Genomic DNA, 20923 nt, shown 5'->3' on the forward strand with positions numbered 1-20923 from the left:
CAAAACCAGCATTCCTTGATCAGATGGCCAGAAAAGCCTATAAGCAGCTGTAAAAAAAGACCAAAAAAAATCCAAAAAGTTTCTCGGAGAGAAAATCATCTCCCCGTACTGGGATTAATCTTCCCCAGCATAACAGTATGACAACACTGAACAAACCTGTAAAGGCAAATAAATCCCTAACAAGAAAGAAGGAAGAGAAGCTGTCAGGAACAAATTTTCTTGTGGATGGCAGCATAACACTAGAACCTTTCTGCTAGTCATAAAATAATAAATGTCACTATATTTAGAACCAGTCAAGTTTTTCTCTGCTCCCTTCTTAGCTCAAATTTTTCTCTCTGGTATAATCCCAGTGTTTTCAACACAAGAAAAGAATCGGGCCCATCAATTACAAAACTGATGTAGACTGTTATGTGTCATAATAACTATGGGCAGATTCTGATTAGCCACCTAAATTCAGTTTTGCAAAATATTGGGGAAATAAAGATTCCTCTCCTCTCCTTGGGCAATTATGTTATATCTCCCTAGATCTGAGCTCTAAATATGAGGACTTGTGCTCCTGGGAACACATAGGAAATAATGGGTAGGGAATAAATGAGAATGGGTTGTATCATGTCTCTACCCCTGAATGCATGCTAGCTAACTATGGAAGACTAATCTGCACCCTGAAAATGGATATCATAAATTATTTTCCTCCAGAAAAGTGGGGAAGGTTGAAGTGACATCATGGGGACAGTGAATCTGAGACATAGAGTCTGCTATTTTTCCTTGTGGGGTTGAATGCCCACACACACCCCACATTCAGGGATGAGAATTTGACACATCTGTCCTTTAGGTTTTTGAACTTTAAAAGCTATTAGTTCAAATTCTGACATTTGTCTCAAAATTTGACCTGTGTTCCCTGAGACTTGTACATTCCCAGAGAAGGCAGCTTAATAAAGATCATCAGATTCATTCACCTCAAATTCAGCACCGGAACTAGTACTTGTTTGGTTCTGATGTTGTATAAGTGGAATATGCCCATATGTGTAAGTTATGAATACTTCAGAGATCTATGTAATAAACTCTTGGGACCAGATAGTTCCAGTCTTTGGGGAAATTCAAATTTGAATCCTAACTTGATGATTTTATTTATATATTGCCTCATAATTGTACAGCATGTAGCTAACATTTAGAGCAAGGGTGTCAAACATACAGCCCACTGGAAACAGTTCCATCTGGCCTGCCAGTAGTCTTGCATCCACTAAATGATCTGATCAGAGGCCTGAGGAAGAATATCTTGCATTCAAAAGCTTTCCTAACTTTATATCTACTATATAGTTGGCGATATCCAGTAAAAAATATCACCCTAAGAAATCCTTCCCTCTCACTTTAAAATTCTTACGTACTTGACAAATAAAAATCAGATAACAGACTGAATTTCAATATTTTTACATTTCTAAATTGTTTCAAGATATTTTTACAGTGCTAGTATTCAAAACAGTTGATAGCATCAGAATTATCTAAACAACCACAAAATAACATTGCCATTTTCTTAAATATAAATGGCAAAATATCAAAGTTTGTTCTCCTAATCTTGAGTATTCTTGACTTGTGACATATTTATTATACTTGGCTCTTCTCCAAAAATTATGCCTTCTGAATTGATTTATTTGTTTTAGTTTCACTGCTGTAGACTTTAAGAGAAATGAGCTCAGCAAAGTAATTTATAATTTGGGGACTAAGGACCCGATGCTATACCCCAGAAAGCCAATAGCAGTGTTGCCATTGATTTCCAGGCAGGCACAGATCCAGAAGAGGAGTTGTCTTTTACAACCATGCCAAGACATGTTCTGAGTGATGTGTCTCAGCATCATGTTTCTTGGAACCGAGGGAATATTCAGAGAGATCAGCCGATCTCTTGATCCACCTCCCAACCATTTCCCTGTAGCATCTGCCATGGTTTCCAAGGAAACAAAAACAGATGCTAAATGACCTAAAATCCAAGCCAAAAATGGAGATGAGGAAAATATTTCCTCTTTATCCTGAAGTCAGAATATTAAGTCTTTTTAATAAAGTTTGTCACACACTGCCTTTGTAAAAATGGAAACAGATTTTGGGTATTGAAAACAGGCAACCAGCCATTGCCTGGAAATGGTGCTCTAAATGTACTGGTGACTTAAATAGTGAACCGTCTTAGACAGATAGTGGGAACTGCTTACTACTAAGACATAGGTCTGTGGGTATGGCAACATAGTATAACTTTATCTTATCTGAGATCCAGTGAGGTGTGCAAAAACAAACTACCTACCAAGGGAATAGAAAAGAGTAGGGATATCTAGTAACAGGCATTAGATAAAGCTGTCTCCTTTTTTAATGTATATATTACATTCTCCTAAACAATCCTAGAGTTAAATTCAGCCTTAGGGTGTTCATTTATTCACTCATTTATTCACTTGGTTGATATGCCAACCTTCCCTATAAAGGCTCAGGACAGCTTGCAATAAGAGAACAAAATACCAAACAACAGAACAAAACTTTTAAAAGGCAGATGTGCCAATACGTAACCAGGGAGCCTGGTTTTCTCTGATTTAACAAAATCCCCAATTTTCAGTTAAAAAAAAAAAAAGTAACCCAAATCCACATTTTTCTGTGATTTAAATGAAACACCACTGAGATAGATAGATAGTGGTGTTTCATTTTAATCATGGAAAATGTGGATTTGGGGTTACTTTTTTTAACAGAAAATGTGGGGGGGGAGGTTTAAATCAGAGAAAACCAGGATCCCTGCACATAACAGAACCCTCTCCCTGCCCAGTATTAGTCCAGACTAACTTTGTTTGCTAACCACCTGCCCGAAAAGAAAGGTCTTTACAGCTCTTCTGAAAGATGTCTAGGCTTGGGATCTGACAGGCCTCAAGGGGGAAGGAGTTTCAGGAATGAAGAGCAACTACTGAGAACAACATCCCACACATTTTTGCCAGATCATTTAGCGACCTTATAGGACAAAAGCAGCATCTTTAACTGTGCTCAGAAAGCTATAGGAAGCCACTGCAGATTCTGGAGCACTGGAATTATGTGCTCCTAGTGATCCAACCCCATCAGGAGGCAGGCCATTGCGTTCTGCACCAGCTGCAGCTTTCAGACAGTTTTCAAGGGCATGTGAGGGGGATCATCTCTGCCTGAATCTTGCCCATCTATAAGGAAGCACAATAGAGTACTACCATTGTAGCTCCATTTTACCTCCCTTCTCCAACCATGCTACAGCACCCTACACATGTTCCTAGACAGCTGCTCAATGAACTCTACAGGGCTCTGGAAGCAGAGTCAGGAATGGTAAGGGAAGCCCAACATTGACCATATTCCTTAATCAAAAATGCATTATATCCACTGGGTGGAGAAACCTACCCTTCTTTCTCACTCCACTGTCGTTGAATATGTCCTACTGCAAAGAAAATCCTCTAAGGCAGGGGTTCCCAAAGTTTGTATGCCGCAGCCCGGCAAACCGCAGCTCAGAAGCGGGCACGGACTAGCAAACCACAGCCCAGCAGTCACATCCAACCATGGCCAGAATTTCCTCCTGGAAGAGAGGTAAGGATACCCCTATACCCCAGGCAGGAGGGTGGGCCAAACCCTGCGCTGCCATGGGCCCTGCGGAAGGAACCATGGCTTCTCTGCCCGGCTCTGGGTGCGCTGCGTTTTGCCAGTCCAGGCCACTTCTGGTCCAGCAACCAACCATGCTGCAGACCAGAAGCTGACCCACTGGGGATTGAGAACCACTGGTCTAAGGTTCTTGCTAATCTGGCCATATTACAGGAATGTCTCTGCAGGAGAGGATAAACACTCTTTACCCCGGCAAAAGCTAATACAACTCTTACTGATTTGGGTGAGAGTTGTACTTGCTTACACGGAGGCTTAACTCATTAATTCTAAGGTTATTCTCACTGGGAGCACCCAGACATGTGGACATTTTGTTCCCTGGGGACAACTAGCAGTGGCGCACTTCATGCTTCAGCTACTTGTCTCTAGGGGATGCCCATGCCATTTGCACTTTGGCGCATGGCAAGCTTGTACTGGCCCCAGCAGCCTTACTTGGGGCCCTGGGGGCCTCTTGGGGCTGCAGCTGTGGCAATTCTGCTGCACAGAGCCTGGCCAGCAGCCTCAGCACAGCTCCAGGTGGCACAGCTCCGCTTTTCAGTAGTATGCACTGCCCGAGTGTGCACTGTACTGTGCTGGATATCCAGGGTTCAAAAACACCCACAGAAAAAAAACCCGGTGCACTGCACACTCAGGCAGAGCATGCTTGCAGCACAGAGAACATTGGATTGTTCAGTATGTGGCTCTGCAAACATATCTGCAGTGCCATATACTCCATGACCTCCATCTGGACATGCCCACTGGGTGTTTTACTGCAGAGTAGACTAAATAGCTCCACAGTAAAGCATTACAGTCTACAGTATTAGGGTGCAATAAATTAATTAACTCTGCCATAAGATAGTACTGTTCCTGACAGTAATTACACCAGGCAGAGCAATTATGTGTGATCAAGTGCACGGGAAGACTGTGGCCACATCTACATGAGCAGTGAACTGTGCACTTGTTACTGCACAGTCATTTAGTACTTGCATAACCAAGTACTAAATGACAGTGCAGTAACTGGCATTATTGTGCAGTAGGGTCTCCACGTTTTTTTTCCTGATTCTACTGCACAGTAGCAATGAGCTGCTGTGCAGCAGCTTGTTACTGCTGCCCAGTATCATCACATCATGGTTAGTGCCCCCAGTGCTACTGTGCAGTAGCTCATTGCTACTGCGCAGTAGCGTCTCGTATAGATGTGGCCTGTGACAGGGGCTGAGTAGGGCAGAAGAGTCTGAAGTGCAGGTGTTGCCTGCCACCTAGCCTTGTATTTTAGCACCCTCATACCCCAGCCAGCCCCTCTGCTGCCCAACACCGCCACCTGGAACCTGGGGCTGATTGCTTGGACCCCCAGCCAACCCAGGCCTGCTCTGCCCTAGCTGCAGTTCTGGGCACATGTATACACACTGCACGCAGAAGTAGTTGACTCCGGCGCAAACTGCACCACAGTTTATTTCCACGCATTAATTGCACAGATACCCCCAACAGGTGAAAATCACCCCTGTGCAGAGCACAAGCACCAGTAAAACCTTTGTTGCCTCTCCGGACAGGGATAAATGCACATCATGGATTTTGCACATAGTGTGAAACACACAGCAGTGACTTAGGCTTGCACCTGCTTAATGATGCAGGCCTAATGCGGGCACCTGGCATTTACTTTCTTCCATGCTGCTGAAAATAATCATTTGTCACAGATGAAAGCAGGATAAGGATGATTTGAATCACATAACATTATACATATCCCACATTCCTAAGAAAACATACTATTCTCAGGTACACACGTGATGGAAGAAATACCTCTAGTCTATATCATCACATGAAAAAGGAATCTGTTCACCCAGGTGTGCTGTTCTTTTTTATTCTAAAGCCAATAAATGTATTCGTTTCAAGTTTGTGTAATATTATTAGCTGAGGTCTAAAATAGTAGACAGGATGAGCACTATGAGCATCCTAGCCACTGCATATAACGAGAAAAAGGGATTAAATTCCTTTTTATTTTTTAAGGTAAAAGCAAACATTGGAATAACATTGTATGCCAAATTCTGATATTAGTTACACCAGTGTAAATCAGGAATTACCACAGTGAAGTTAATAGACCAGGTTTACTGGTTACAAAGCATGAGTATAAACCAGTCTTACATGTTTCTTACCACTGCTGGCTCTAATGTCTCTTATCTATATATTTATTACACCGTAAAATTGGTGTAAGTAAAATGAAAATCAGATTCCACATTGTTTGGTATGACCCAACCCTGAGATAGTTTTGGCAAATGACCACACAGCAGAGAAAACTAGAACATCATTCCTAAATATAATTGAGTCCATGCTTATCACCTCTGGCCTAATTCTCATGGCTCTTGTGCCCTTTGCTTCAGAGCTTTAGGCATAATACAAGTTTGCAAGATACATGCATCCCAGATTGCATTTAAGATACTCACAGGATTCATGTCAGAAGGGATGCAACTTACAAATTCCTGGATGTTATTAATTTACTGAAAACATTTACCCAGGAGATTCCCACTGGAATAAAGCATTCAGGTTCCAAGGGCATCCTGTAGCCAATAAAGAGACACACACTCACCTGTCACTGCAGCAGGCTTATGACACATTCACAGCAAAATCATGGTTAATAAATTATCATTCTTTCTTATATGCTCCAAAACTGTGCCTTTGGGACTTTGCTTTTAGTCCACACAAGGGCATTTGTATACACCATAAAATTGGCCTTTAAAGTGCCCTTTTGCACTGCTTTAATGGTGCAGCTGTTTACACTGTCAGCAGCAGTATATACTTTAATGGTGTGGCTGTTTACACTGTCAGCGGCATACTGCTCATTAAATGACTTTGAGATGCAGCGAAATAAAACATGTCCAAGGTGTTTTAGTTTGCTACCTTACAGCCGCAGAAGGAAACACCAGGCCCCATGCAGCCCAGGGGCTTCCTTTCCACTGAAAGAAAATAAAAAGAGGCATGCCTGACCTTTTTTTTTTTCTCCCTGGAGCCTGCCTGCATGCCTGAGCTGCGTGGGGCCCTGGTGCTTCCTTCCATTGCTGCAGTGCCCCTAGGACTGCTCAGGCCGGGTGCCTGTGGGCAGGTGCAGCCTGCGGGGGTGCCACCATGGAGGAAACCACTGGCCTCTCCCTGCAACTCAGGGACCACTTGGCCTGCCAGTAACTTGGCCTGCCACCTTCCCACCCCCTCCACCGGAGGCTGTTAAGGATTGAGTCCAAGCCTCATGTACGTGCCATGGGAGTCTACTTCGGTTTAAATTGAAGTGGGTTTTTTAAAAACTGACCACTTCAATTTGGGCAGAATTAAACCAAAGTAAACCCCCATGTCATGTATAAGCAGCCCAACAGAAACAAATTCTCCAGCAGACAATATTTATCCTTACTTTTATTAGTTACAACTTATGTTTCTCCATTTGGTTCTAAATAGAAACAGGTAGTGATGCCCTGCTAGAGATTCTAGCATTTCTGGCATTTTCTGACATTTCTCTACTGACCAAAAACATAAGGTATTGAAAAGTACACAGGATAGCAGCCTGAGTTCCCAAACTACTTTAGAAAAACATCTAAAATGTAGCTACCAATGAAAACTGAAACCAAACTACAAATTGTATGGTGTAATACAAGTTGCCACAGCTTTTTCATTTCCTGTACCCATTGAATGTATGACTGTGCTTGGAAAAGTAACCATCTACAATTGGCACATTATTCAGAGCAGAGCTGCTCTTGGTGTGTGTTCTGAATAATACTTGTTTGCTTTCACATCAAATTTTGTTTGACTGCCTTTCACTCTCATAAGCATTACAAAGGCAGTGCAACTAAGGGAGAATGAGATTTTCTATCCTGTGCAATTTCTACAGAATTATTTACTGATTTCCAATCAAGTATGCTTGTGAACTTGAGTTCATATCAGGCTGTTGGTTTTGGTCACGTTATTGTTTAAAGTACACTGAAGACTGAGTTTATCTGTACTTCCAAGCAGGTAGCCAGGAAAGAGATCATCCTGCAGAGAGCCCTGTGAGGAAAATAGTTGGGTTTAAAACATTGAGCTGTACCTAAAGGCAATGGCCCAAGATGAATTTGGGCCATTGTGTGCTGAGTTTCTTTGTGGCCAGTGAGGGAAATGTCAACTCATTTGGTCTCACTGATTGGATGAAACATAAAAGTTATGGAGTAGGTATTTCAGAGACTTGAGGACGATTCAGCTATGGTCATTATTCCTAAATTATCAAGGAGATGCTGAAAGATCAACAGGAACAACTGACTGTGCTTAAGGAGCAGCATCATTTTGTCCTCAGGGTCTTGCATCCAGTCATGGTCAGCAAAAGAAGACAAAAGTATTTGAGGGGAATGAGGACTGGGGTCCAGCCAGCAGCGTGTTATGATGGTAGATGCATGAGGCATGCACTTAGATTTTTCCCCACCACACACACACACTTATGAACTGTAACTTTATAGATCAATCTGTTGTGAAAAGTGCCAAAGAAACAAGAAAGTCCATAAACTGAGGCATGCTGCAGTTAGGTTTGTAGGACTGCAGGAAAGATAGGTAACTAGAGGCATAGAACATGGCTGTCCAGCAGCGAACACAAACTGCGCGTGATAAAAGTAATGTGAAACCTCTGGAATGAAGGGATGTACTCAACTGAGTTAAGGTACAGAACCTGGCCCTGCTCTAACCTTGGAAACCTGCAAGCATGGGGATCTTCATGTAATAAATTCATGTAAGATCCAGGACTTTGCAATAAGAAAGTGGGAGAAAAGGAAAAAAAATGAAAACAGTTCTACATGGAGAGCTGCCAGGAATTAATAAATTAACTCTAGGGAAAGACTCCATGGATCTAGGGTCAGAGCTCCAAAAAGTACATGAGACACTACAAGAAGAAATGTCTGAGAAGTAAGATTTAATATCTGTGTGAAAGAGTTGAAGGATGAGAAGATATTTTTCAGAGAGAAGCTGACAAATAAAGAAGACAAAGAGAAACTGAGAGAACTAGATTTCTGACTTTTGCTAGTAGGTAGATTTGGACAAACTAAAGTTCCAGGCCTAAGATGGTATGGGCAGAGCAGGAAAAGTAAATAGCAAAATCAGACCATCAGCCTGGAAAAGGGCAGGAAGGAGTTGGAACCTGTACTTCTGGATTGAAAGAATCTAATGTGTGGGGATGTGATCATTCTAGGGCAGAAACTCAAAAGGAAATAAAAGCCATCTCCTTTATCAGAGCAACTTCCAACAAAAAACAGGAACCATTAAACCAGGGGCAACACGTAGGGGGTGCACATGGGTGCACGTGTACCCACTAAGCAAGGCAGTGCACCCCCTACAGAAAGGCACCTCTGACACTGCTGGCAGCATCTGCAGGCAGTCTGTGATCCCAGCTGACTGCTGCCAACACTGCTGGTGGCATCTGTAGGTGGTCACCGACCCCTGGCTGGCACTCACTTCTCCCCACCGACAGTGCTAGCGGCATCTGCAGAAGCTCCCCCACTTACTGCCACATGCTCCGGCTGCCACCATGCCCTTCCAGCTGCTGGGGGCACACATTGTTTATGCATTAAATAATATACATGGAGGTTAAGGACCTAATGAATCCAAAAACACAGCCTGAGAAAATATTTCTAAGTTCGAGAAATGTGTTACTGAGTTCTGGGAATACAAATGTGTTTTTGAACAGCAAATAGCTATGATGAAAAGGTGCTAGAGGTAGAGGCTAGACTCCTAGGTGAGGGCAATGCCACATACTCTGGCAGTGAAACTTCATAGCAACAGAAGGTAGAGAAGGCTCCATTTCAGAGAATATTGGCCCAACACTAAGAATGCATGTGACCAGGACACTAAAACACCTATGAGGATGTACAAGGCTGAGGGCTAAGAAACAGGCAATTCTGCATTCCAGGTCAACACAGAAGAAACAAGGGACAAATTGGATCTCTGTGTAAAAGAGTGGAAGGCCACCAAGAGAATGGGCATCCTTCAGCTCCAAAAACAAGGTTGTACACAAAGTGGATACAGAAGTGATGGCAGTAGCCCCTTTAGCTACCTAGCAAAGTGGAGACCTTGGGGGATCAGGAGCTGCAAGAGGAGCTGTGTTCAAGTCATCTCACAACTTAGTAACATATACAGACTAAATTGAGAGAGTGCTTGCAGGAAACAGAAGAAACATGCTCCTCAATGAATGTGAGAAATAGAGGCAAGGGTTGTTATGTTTTTTGACTGAAACTTTAAAAAGTAGTAAGAACAGGTGAGTGAATCATAATCAGGTACCTGCTTTTCTCTGATTAAAAAAAAATGCCCAATTGTCGGTTTAAAAGAAGTAAACCGAAAGCCATATTTTTCCAGAATTAAAATGAAACTCCTCTAAGATATAAATATAGTGGTGTTTCATTTTAATCATGGAAAAATGTGGATTTGTGGTTACTTTTTTTTAACAAAAATTGGGGATTTTTTTATCAAAGAAAACCAGGATCTCTGGTTATAATGCTAGGGGATCCAAATAATGGCATCGTCCTGGCAACTGATGTTCTATAAAGACTGCGAGTGTATCTGTTTGAGTGAGCCGCATTTCTAAAGGCAAGGAAGCAACATAATACCAATCTCATTCTAGGGAAAATCCAACCTCAATGACTATGTTGGTATAAAGTAAGAGAACAAGGATGTATCTACAGTCAGATCCAAATCCTGGATAGCTAATGAGTAGCAAGCTCTAGGGAGCAGCCAGGTAGGAGGGCTGAGAGTGCTGCATGGACAAGAGTGGTTTTTAAAAAATGAAAAGGCCACATGGCCTGAGTTATATTCAGAAGATTGTTTGTCAAAAGTTTCTGGGCCAATGGGCAAACCCAATGGTTTACATTTATCGCACATTGTTTCAAAGGTAATAAAGCTGTACAGATACGGGTATTTATTTTTGCCTTTTTGATTAGTGAGGTGCACATAAATGAGAACACCTGTCCTACCTTTTGGTTGGTTGGCTATATGTAAGCAAAAAACGGTCTTGAGCTACTTTTGTATTTCCCCAGTCTTAGTGGCAGCTGGCACAGGTTAGCACACCTTCAGAGCTGTCCCCATATCTGCTAGAAGCTAGCAAAAGCCCTTGGAGTTGCATTCTGGTCATATGTGCCATGCCCCTATAGGTGGGGAGTCAACTTCACTGTTTTTTGACACTGAGGGACTCACCAGCTGTCTCACCAGCTGTCTTTTTAGACTAGATTTAAGTCCTCTGGCACCACAAAAATAGTATAAAGGGAATCTAGAAGAAGGATTCGGCCCTTTCGAGTAGATATTGAGTTTTTAAAAAATAATAGGAAACAATTTTTTCCCAACTGCAAACTACAAATATTTCAAGTGGATTCACTGAAATATAATAAATATGAAATACTGCAAAAGCATTGTGAAACCTTCTTTTTGGAGTAGACCCATGTAAACCAATTAAATGATAGTGCTAACTGTAGACCAAGAAGGAAATAATGCATTTTTTAAAAAGATTATAAAAAAACATATATGACTTAAAACCTGCATTAAACGATATTTGATATAAAATAAAATACATTTTACTACAATTGTTATGCCTTTGTGACACAAGTATTTTTTAGAAAAAATAATGGAATTCCATAGTCTGAAGCCAAGGTTGCCATAGCAATGTCAGTAACAAAGTCATGGTTTTGAAGCTGTCTTCAGGGTCATTTTCTATAAAAACAGTATCTGGAGATAGAATTCTTGTTTCTCCTTGGCTAACTGTGTGTAGTCCTCTAGTACTAAATATAGATGTGTCTGCAATTCACACTTGGAGTTTGAGTCTTTACCATATAAGGGGAGGAGTAGGTGTTACTCTATAACCATGAGGGTTTGTTTTTTTTTAATTGGTGGAGACTAACTTGTTATAAGTCTTCCAATATCAACAATAGTACATAGCTGGGTGTGTTAAATATTACAAAAACTAAGTACTGAGCATCATGTGTACCTGATGAAAGGGATCCTGGTTTTCTCTGATAAAAAATCCCCGACATTCAGATTTTAAAAAGTAATCCAAAATCCACATTTTTCCATGATCAAAATGAAACTATACTTATATAGCGATGTTATTATATATGTGTGTGTGTGTGCATGCGTGTGTGTGTGTGTATATTAGTGTTTCATTTTGATCATGGAAAAATGTATTTTGGGTTACTATTTTAATCTGAAAATTGGGGATTTTTTTATCAGAGAAAATGAAGATCCCTTCTGATGAGCCACTTAGAAGACGAGCAGCTACAGTAAATGGAGAGTGTCTATGGAGGAATATAAATGTATGTAGCTATAATGTCTGAGCCTTTAGCAGTATCTTGAAAGACATGGGTTTTTTACTTCATATCAAGAAAAACAATTGAGGCAGCATCAAGATGGCAAATTCCAGCATCTGGAATTTAAAAATACACTGGTAGAAGTAATGAAAATCATCTTTTTCTAACTGAAAAGTGCCTTTTAGGTTTTTCAGATACTCCTTTTTAAGGATATAGTATATATGTCATAGATGTCTCTGTCCATATGGTAAAAGTGGCATTTTGACAAGAGATCAAGAGATATTAAAAGGAAAATATATTGCATTTTGGAGGATTCTTTTGAATTTAAATGTAATTGAGAAGATAAATTAATGTTTTAATTCAGACATACTGAAGGGGAGAGTCATGGGTCGCCTTCGAGTTTAGGTCTCCAGTTTCCAGTGTCAAAGTGGGAGGATTAATATTTGACATTTGCCATCATGTCCCCACCTCTTCCCTAGCATGTGGAGAATTTTCTGCATCTTCAAGATAAGCATTCTCCATGCTCTAGTTCCTTATCCAGCAAAAGCAAGTACATCAGAAAACCATAGAACACCAGCATATACCTGTAAGCACTTCAGAAGGTCACTTAGTCCAACATCTTACTCAAGGCAGTATTATCGCTAACTATCCTAGACCATCCCAGACCAATGTATGTCTAACCTGCATTTAAACCCTTCCAGTGTCAGAGAACTCACAGCCTAGAATCTCAAACATAAATCTCCCTTGTTGCAATTTAAACTTACTGTTTCTTGTCCTGTATCTAGTGGACACAAAGAACAGTTAAATAGCAAACACAACAGCATCTTTCTAACAACCTTATTTATACTTAAAGACCATTAACAAATCTCCTGTCAATCTTCTCTAGATTAAATTATTCTAGTTCTTCCAACCTCTCTTCATATGTCCTAGTGTCTAGACCTTTAATCAGCTGCTGCCCTCCTCTAGACATTTTCTAATATGACCAGATTTCTGAAGGACCGATGCCTAAAACTGGATAACATTTTCCAAGTGAAGCCTCACCAATGCAGAATGAAGTGGGACAGTTACTTCTCATAATTAGTGATTAAAGCACTTGCCTTACAAGCAGGAAAAACAGGTTCCAAATCACTCTGGTTATAGGGGGCAAGAACCTGATTCTCAATCCCTGATCAAATGCCTTATTAGGCAATTGGGATAAAAGAACCATCTTCTTCCTCCTTTGATACCAGCTACTGATTCCTGCAATAAAGGTTTTGGGACTTCAGATCATTAATTGGGGTGCCAAATATTATCAGGTCAAGGATAGATCCCTGGAGAATTCCTTCCCACCTTGACTTTGAGCTGTTGAGCACAATTATCCAACCAGTAATGCACATACTTTATAATAGTTTCATCTAGCCTGTTTTTCCTCAGCTTACTTATAAGCTGATGCCATGTGAGACAACATCAGAGGCCTGCTAAAGTTGATGTGGTAGCTGTGATGGTCCAAAAATTATGTGAGGGGCAAGGATTTCTTAGGGTGATATAATATATCGGTCCACTTATGATGTTTAGATACAGTTAGACAAGTTTTGGGATGCAAGACTTTCTTCCTCAAGTGACCTCCTAGGAGGACAACTGATGATGAATTTGACTAATGGGTCCCAACAGATACTCGAATTCCAATGGGAGTTGTTGAACACACTGCTTGTTCTGCACTGGTCCAATAAATAGTGTCCTGAATTATTTGAACAAAACTACAGCAGGTTTTCCCTCTCTCAGAGTTGCCTTCTGTATCCTTTCCTTTAAGAGAGAGTGATCCAGTATATCAGATTGTAGCTACAGTAAATTAAATCAAATGTAGTTACTCCAATTTCAAAATTTGGATTTTCTCTCTTCAGGCTGGGGAAATAAAACATTTATACGTGTCAGATTTAATTTAATCCTAGAGCATAGGGAAAAGATGAAATACCCCTGCTATAATTTAATAACAGGTGTATAAGGACTCAGGGATCAATCCTGTAAAACTACTCACTCAAGTTGGCTTTGATTTGGGGACTATTTGATTAGGATTATTCAAATAAATAATGACTATTCACTTAAATAAATGTTTCTTTTAACACAACTATGATTCATTCGTTCAAAGTTCTGTGCAAGAGATGCCAGTTTTACTTCCATTAAAGAAATTCTTTATGATACCTAACGCTCTGTTATCTCTCTCTCTTCACTTTACATAGACACATATAAGTCTCTGGTTTCGTTTCAGACTATTTTAGTGAGGATACTATGTTGCTACAGTACTTGGATGATGACAGAAATACTGTAATCGATGGTCTCAAGAGTTTCAGTATTACTGTTCTACACATTGTAACTGAAAGCCTATCACTGATTTATAGAAGTTGCAGGGCTTTGTAGAATGAGAGACAAAGCATGGGTTTCAACACTTTTTTCAAACTGAAACAAAGAGGCATATATTATTTATCCATATAATCTTTCCAACATTCAACCGTGTCAAGATATGAAATTGCAAAATGATACTTAAACATCTGAAATTGCAGTAGTACATTATGTGGATTTTCTTAAAATTCCCACCAGTAATTTTACTAAAGTAACATTTTAACATTCCGTTTTAATTGCTTTCTATCTGGAATTTATTTTTTGTGCATATTCATAGCTCATTCTGGAATGATCTTGTTCCTGTTGCACTTAACAGACACTGACTTCAATAAAAGAAAGAGCAGGAACAACTGGGGGGAGATTTTTTTAAGTTAAGGTGTCCAGAAATGCAGGTAGATACTTAATAGAATTTTCAAAAGCACACTGGCACTTAAATATTCAATTTTAAAAGGGGTCTAGACATTTAAAGGTCTAATCCCATTCCCATCAAAGTCTACTGCAAGATCACCACTGACTTCAGTGAATATAGGACTAGTTCAATATAATGATTCTTTAGGGGATGGAAGGATATTGTAGTTACCATAATCTTGGCTAGGATGGATGGTTAATGCCACAACTGAACCGGTATGAAAATCTGTCTGATTTTCCATGAGTAGCTCTGTATATTTTACATGAATATATTCTATGCCTACTCTGTTTAACAGTTCCAAGAATGTCATATCATGGCTAGTTATTTTTGATAAAGCAATATTTGCCTGAGAATTAAGACTGTAATTCTGGGAATGTTTAGAAACCAGTGTGATGGAATTCATACAACGTAAAGGACATCATAAAATGAATGCCCTGCAGTTTGGAGAATCTTTTAGTTAAATGATGTATTCTTAGGTATTTTCTACAGAATTCAAGTAATTTTTGTCTATAGAAAATGAAGCTTTCCTTATACAAAATTGCATGATGCAGGAAAAAAATGTATCCAGACACACTGACAAAAGAATGTGAAATCTCCACTAATACTATCAGTTCATTTCAGTGAGGTGTATACGTCATGGTTTAGTTACAAGAGACCCTTTAACAACACTCGCTTGGAGTTAAAGATGCTTTTGCCTCTTTTCCTTCTGCTATTCATGTTCCTTGTTAGTGAAGAAGCTATTAAGTTGCTTGCCAAATCATCAAGCTGCTCCTAAAGAGCAGTATATTAAAAACTTTTCTCAGCATTCAAGTTGGAAAGAGTTATCCTTGCAATCCCACCTAATTCCTATGAAATGGTTCTTCCTTTTCCATATTCATCTCATAGACAGGACTTCAAAAAGAAGGGTGGTTCATTTAACCAATAATATTACCTTGCTTATCCTAGGAATCTTCACCCTCAGTTTTCTCATCATTGGTGATACTACTTTACAAGTGATAGCAACTGTAGAAACGCTAGTGTGGCCACAGTGGTGGCAGCCAGTGACATTTTAATCACATGTCCTGTAGACCAGCTTTGAACAGGACTAGAAGACATGATATATCAGCAGCCCTCAAGAGTCCTATCTGCACTGACTAACATTAAGAGCTGTACCAGTGATAGCAAGGGTGGAGCATTCTAGCAACGGTATCTTAGCATAGATGCACTCTATTTCTTCCAGGGGGTAAAAGATTCTGCATCCTAGCCCTGAACACTTAGCAGTTAGTTTTTTCAATTAAAAGCCCCTCAGTGTTCAAACTATAAGATTAAAAATACATTGATTCACAAATTTGTGACAAAAATTCTAATTTACCAGACATGTCACTCACCCAGTACAGTGCTACCTAGTAGGCAATTGAAAAAGATCTTGTTAAACTCCACATAGTCCAAAACATTAATGGAATTACTTCAGTATAATGCCAGTGTAAATGAGGAAGGGATATACCCTGTGGTGTAACTAAAGCAAATTAGCATCCATTACTCAAGCAAGTCATTCAGCCCTGTCACTTGTCTCCCTTGCTCCGCTCTTCACCTGTGTCCACCTTAGGTGCTTTATGGTTATGTCATAATGTCACCACCTGATGACTATGGTGTTGTGGGGGAGTGGGGGGGCTTAAGAAAGATCAGAGAAGATGTTTTTGTGGATCTTTTAGGCAAATGGTTGCCTGCTGATACAGGAATATGGTGGTCCAAGAAGCATCTGCCAGTGTCATGTTCCTCCCTGAACTCTACATTGCTGGAAAACAGAATTGACTTTGGTAACTTCATTTACAAATAAAACTGGGAAGAAGAAAGATCCAGAGACAAACAGAAGCAAGACTATGGAAACATTATTTAAAACTCAGTTTATACGGTGTTTTCCTGAAAAAGTAAGTACAAGTCATAATATATGTGAATGAGTCACTTACGTAAATTAAGAGTAGAGATGTATATGAAAAACTTTGGCCTACAACCTATTTTAAAAGTGAAGCTAGAGAAAGCAGCATGACTGTCAGAAAAGGATATTTAAACTGAAAACCACTTAAGTAAACATAAACTTCCTCCCAGCTTTTAGACTGTTGGTGACTTTTAGAAAGACGTCTCCTAAGCCTGTATGCCTCCAAAACTCTATGAATGAGCCATGGGACTGGAGTCATCATTTTAGACCAGGCTTTAAAGCTGCCTGAATTGCTAAACAGACTGCAATTGCTAATCGGAACTGGATTGCTAATCAGAATGGGACAGCTGTGATTTCCCATAAATCCAAGTGTAATAATAAGTGCTGTAATAAATGTTTCCTACATGTCATCCCTCAGTGCTTTGAGGGGGGCATGGAGGATTGTCATGGTACCAAACCTGCATTCCTTTCTCAAGCAAAACTCTCATCATTTTAGCCTCTCACAAATACAAACCAGGTCCAGAGGACAGGAGGTGGAGGTAGCAAGATAACACCACCCACTTGTACTAGAAGCCAGGAAGACCCCCGGAGTGTGGGTTAGAATAGTCCGGGGGACAATTCCCAACAAAATGTGAGCAGGGCAGCAGGGCTAAAGGTGCTTAGCACAAGGTGATCTCCAATGCTAAAAGAAACTATGTGTATCTACATGTGCTATTAATACACAGTAAGGTTACTGGGTATTTGAAAAGGTGCAGTAAACTGCTCCTGGGAAAGGACCTACACTAGAGCAGTTGACATCAGGGATGTTCCTGCCCCCTGACCTGCTCTGCCCCATTGTAGTAGCCAGGGGGAGCTCCAGGCTCCCCCAGGATGCCAGCCTCTGGCTGGCAGGGGGCAGGAGGCTGGTCCCAACCCTCACAAGAGGGGCAAGATCTTTCCTGGCAGCCATGACTGCTGTGTCCCAGCCATGTGGGGATCAGACCCAATCTCCAAATGGCCAAGAGAAGCATCCCTGCCTGGTGGGGACAGCCATGTGGGGATCGGGAGGGTCACAATGGAGAGGCTTCTCCACCCAACAGGGACCCTGCCTGGTAGTCATGTGGGGACCAGGACCCTCCTGATCCCCACATAGCTGTCCCCACCAGGCACAGATGCCTCTCCTGAACAAGTAGTGATCAGGACCCTCTCAATCCCTACAGGGCTGCCAGGCCGCGTCCCCAAGGGGCAGGGACACCTCTCCTGGCCATCTGGGGATCAGGTACCTACTTGATCTCCGCTTGGCTGGAATGCAGCAGTTCCAGCTGCCGGGACAGCTCTCTCAGCCATGTGGAGATCAGGATGGTCCCGACCCCCATGTGGCGAGGAAACTGGGGCTAGAAAGGACCTCAGGAGGGCATCGAATCCAGCCCCCTGCTCAACGCAGGGCCATCACCAACTAGATCATCCCAGCCAGGGCTTTGTCAAGCCTTAAAACCTCCAAGGACCGAGACTCCACCGCCTTTCTCCATAACGCAGTCCAGTGCTTCACCACCCTCCTAGTGAGAAAGCTTTTCCTAAAATACCTGCCCTAAGCCCCCCTGGCTGCAGCTGGAGACCCTTGCTCCTTGTCCTGTCATCTACCCCCGGTTCTCCGGAAGCCCCAGTCAGGGAAGTGAAGGCTGCTCTCAGCCCCCCGCCCTCTCTTCTGCAGGGACCAGCAAAGCCCCCGGCCTCCTCATGCCTGCAGCGGGCAAGACAGGCTGATGCTCTCCAGGCATCTCGGGGAGGGACTCGCGTGTGCGTGCCCGGGGGCTGGCTCTGGAGGAGGGAGCGGGCGGAGTTTGGCAGTGATTGATGGCCGAGATGCCATTGAATGAGCCGGGAAGGGGGTGGAGGAGGGGGTCTTGTCCAATTTGCTGCGGTTTAGACACAGCCCGCCAGCAAGGAGCGGCTGGCCGGGCGCTGACAGCCGCTCGGGCGTCTCGCCAACGCCAGTCGCTGCCGCCGCTGCTGCTGCCGCTGCCTCAGAGCAGCGCCCCGGGTGAGCGGCGCCCTGCACCTGAGGGGGCCCGGCCGGCTCATCCCGGGCTCTGGGTCAGGTCGCAGCCACCATGCCCCGGCCCGGCCTCGCGGGGCTCCTGCTGCTGGTGCTGCTGGTGCTGCCGGGCGGCGGCGAGGCGCAGGAGCCGCGGCGCCTGCGGGGCATCGGGCAGCGGAGCACGCCGGCGCCCGCCAACGCCTCGCTGCCGGCCCCGGCGCGGGAGCGGGAAGGCGGGCGGGCGCGGGCGCCGCCGCCTTGCCCGGGCCGGCCGGAGCTGAAGGACACGTTCAAGTACATCAACACGGCCGTGTCCTGCCTCGTGTTCGCGCTCGGGCTGCTGGGCAACGCCACGCTGCTGCGGATCATCTACAAGAACAAGTGCATGAGGAACGGGCCCAACATCCTCATCGCCAGCCTGGCCCTGGGCGACCTGCTGCACGTCCTCATCGCCATCCCCGTCAGCGTCTACAAGGTACCGCCCGCAGGGCTGGGCTGGGCACCGCCCCCCCGTCCTCCCAGGAAGCCTGGGACACGGAGCCCCCCATATGCCCTCTCTTTAGGCACAGAGCCCCCCCCCCCCGGTAGCCTCCCCGGATCCACTGATCTTCCCCCCTTATCCCCACTCCGTGGGCACAGAGGGGCAGGACTGCCCCCCCCCAGGCCGCCTGGGACCCAGGTTCCCCCCCCCCATATCCCCCTGCTGCTGTGGGCACACAGGGGCAGGACTGAGTGCTCTCCCCAGGCTGCCTGAGATACGGAGCCCCCCAAACCCCCTGCCTGGGATACAGATCCCCCCAAATTCTCCCCATGTCCCTGCCCCACAGGCACAGAGGAGCAGGGCTGCCCCCCCAGCTGCCTGGGACACAGAGCCCCCCAAATCCCTGTGCCTGGGGCACAGATTGCCCCTAAATCCCCCCATGACTCCCCCACGGGCACTGAGAAGCAGGGCTGGCTATCCCCCCAGGCTGCCTGGGACACAGATCCCCCCAAATCCCCCCCATATGCCCCCTCTGTAAACACAGAGGGTCCCTCCCCACCGCAGGCAGCCTGGGACCCTGATCCTCCCCATATCCCCCTGTCTCCGATGCTGATCTTCCCTCCCATACCTCCCTCCATAAGCACAGAGGGCAGGGCTACCCCCTGTCCCCTCCAGGCTGCCTAGGACCCTGATTTCCCCCCCACATATTCTCCCCCCCCACAGATACAGAGGGGCAGGGCTGCTCCCCCCAGCTCCAGGCTGCCTGATTTCTTCCCCATATTCCCCCCACCCCTGCTATGGGCACAGAGGGACAGGACTGGGTGCCCCTCCCCGAGGCCAGCAGGGAAACTGATTTCCTCCCCCCAGTCCCCATAACCAGCCAAGAGTAGCCTTTAAGAACAAAAGAATTGCCATTTACTACTCTAAGTATGTCATGCCCAGTGTCCCGTACCCAGTGTCCAGGGTCACACAGAGCGACATTGGCTGCCCTAGTCTCCTTATGGCAGGAGAGGGTGTTAGGTTTGTGCTGTGTCAGTGTTGAGGGGAGTCTGAGGTAGAGTTTAGATGGTGGTTTGTTTGGGATGATTTGGATAAGGATGATCATGTCCAGGCAAGAGGTCGGACTAAATGAACTCCGGAGGTCCCTTCCAGCCCTGCTTCTCTCTGACTCTATAGCCTCAGTGAGGATGAAGGTCCCTGGTGGATAAGCCTAGACCCGCGAACCACTGAGGACCTCAGCTGGCAGCTCCTCCATGGAGCCATGGCCACAGGCATGTATCTTCCCCCAATACCTGCCCCTTTGGTGAGCAGAGGGAGACCCTGGAGGGCGCTCAGTTGCTGTCCCTTCACTGCCTCCTCCAGAAATTCCTGCTGAGGTCCAGGCTGCATGACTTCCTTCCCACCCTTGCATTTATGCACTTCCCATCTGGGACCTAACCAAGTCCCGGGACCTCCTGGTCAACCTCCTCCTGGCCCTAGCCAAGCTAGTGATCAACAGGGATCCTGATTTTCTCCGATAAAAAAAAATCCCCAATTTTGGGGTTAAAAAAAGTAATCCAAAATCCACATTTTTCCATGATTAAAATGAAGTGCCACTGCTACATTGATACCTGTATAGTGGTGTTTCATTTTGATCATGGAAAAATGTGGATTCCGGGTTATTTTTTAAAACCTGAATATTAGGGATTTTTTTTTTTTTAATTGGAGAAGACCAGGATCCCTGGTGATCAATCTATCCGACCAGAAAGGTGGCTCTGGCCAGGAGCGTCCCATGGACGGTGAGTCCATTCTTCATGTCCCTTGTCTGTTCACATCTCCAGGCAGAGTT

The 20923-nt window shown here is 43.8% G+C and overlaps 1 protein-coding gene and 1 long non-coding RNA gene across 2 annotated transcripts in view; one reads left to right on the top strand and one right to left on the bottom strand.

Annotated features, from left to right (window-relative positions):
- The window catches only part of LOC149874884 (uncharacterized), a 119563-nt gene that overhangs the window by 47999 nt on the left and 50641 nt on the right, over positions 1-20923 (bottom strand). The gene's annotated exons all lie outside the window — the stretch shown is intronic.
- Positions 18467-20923, top strand: part of EDNRB (endothelin receptor type B) — a 28233-nt gene continuing 25776 nt past the window's right edge. The window contains exon 1 of the mRNA XM_090023822.1: positions 18467-19089. Coding sequence (XP_089879948.1) covers positions 18688-19089 — 402 coding nt within the window. The 5' untranslated portion in view covers positions 18467-18687. The remainder of the gene's footprint in view (positions 19090-20923) is intronic.

The sequence above is a fragment of the Crocodylus siamensis genome, chromosome 1 (genome assembly GCF_052110815.1).
Source record: "Crocodylus siamensis isolate JL-2025a chromosome 1, ASM5211081v1, whole genome shotgun sequence".
Taxonomy (NCBI): domain Eukaryota; kingdom Metazoa; phylum Chordata; order Crocodylia; family Crocodylidae; genus Crocodylus; species Crocodylus siamensis.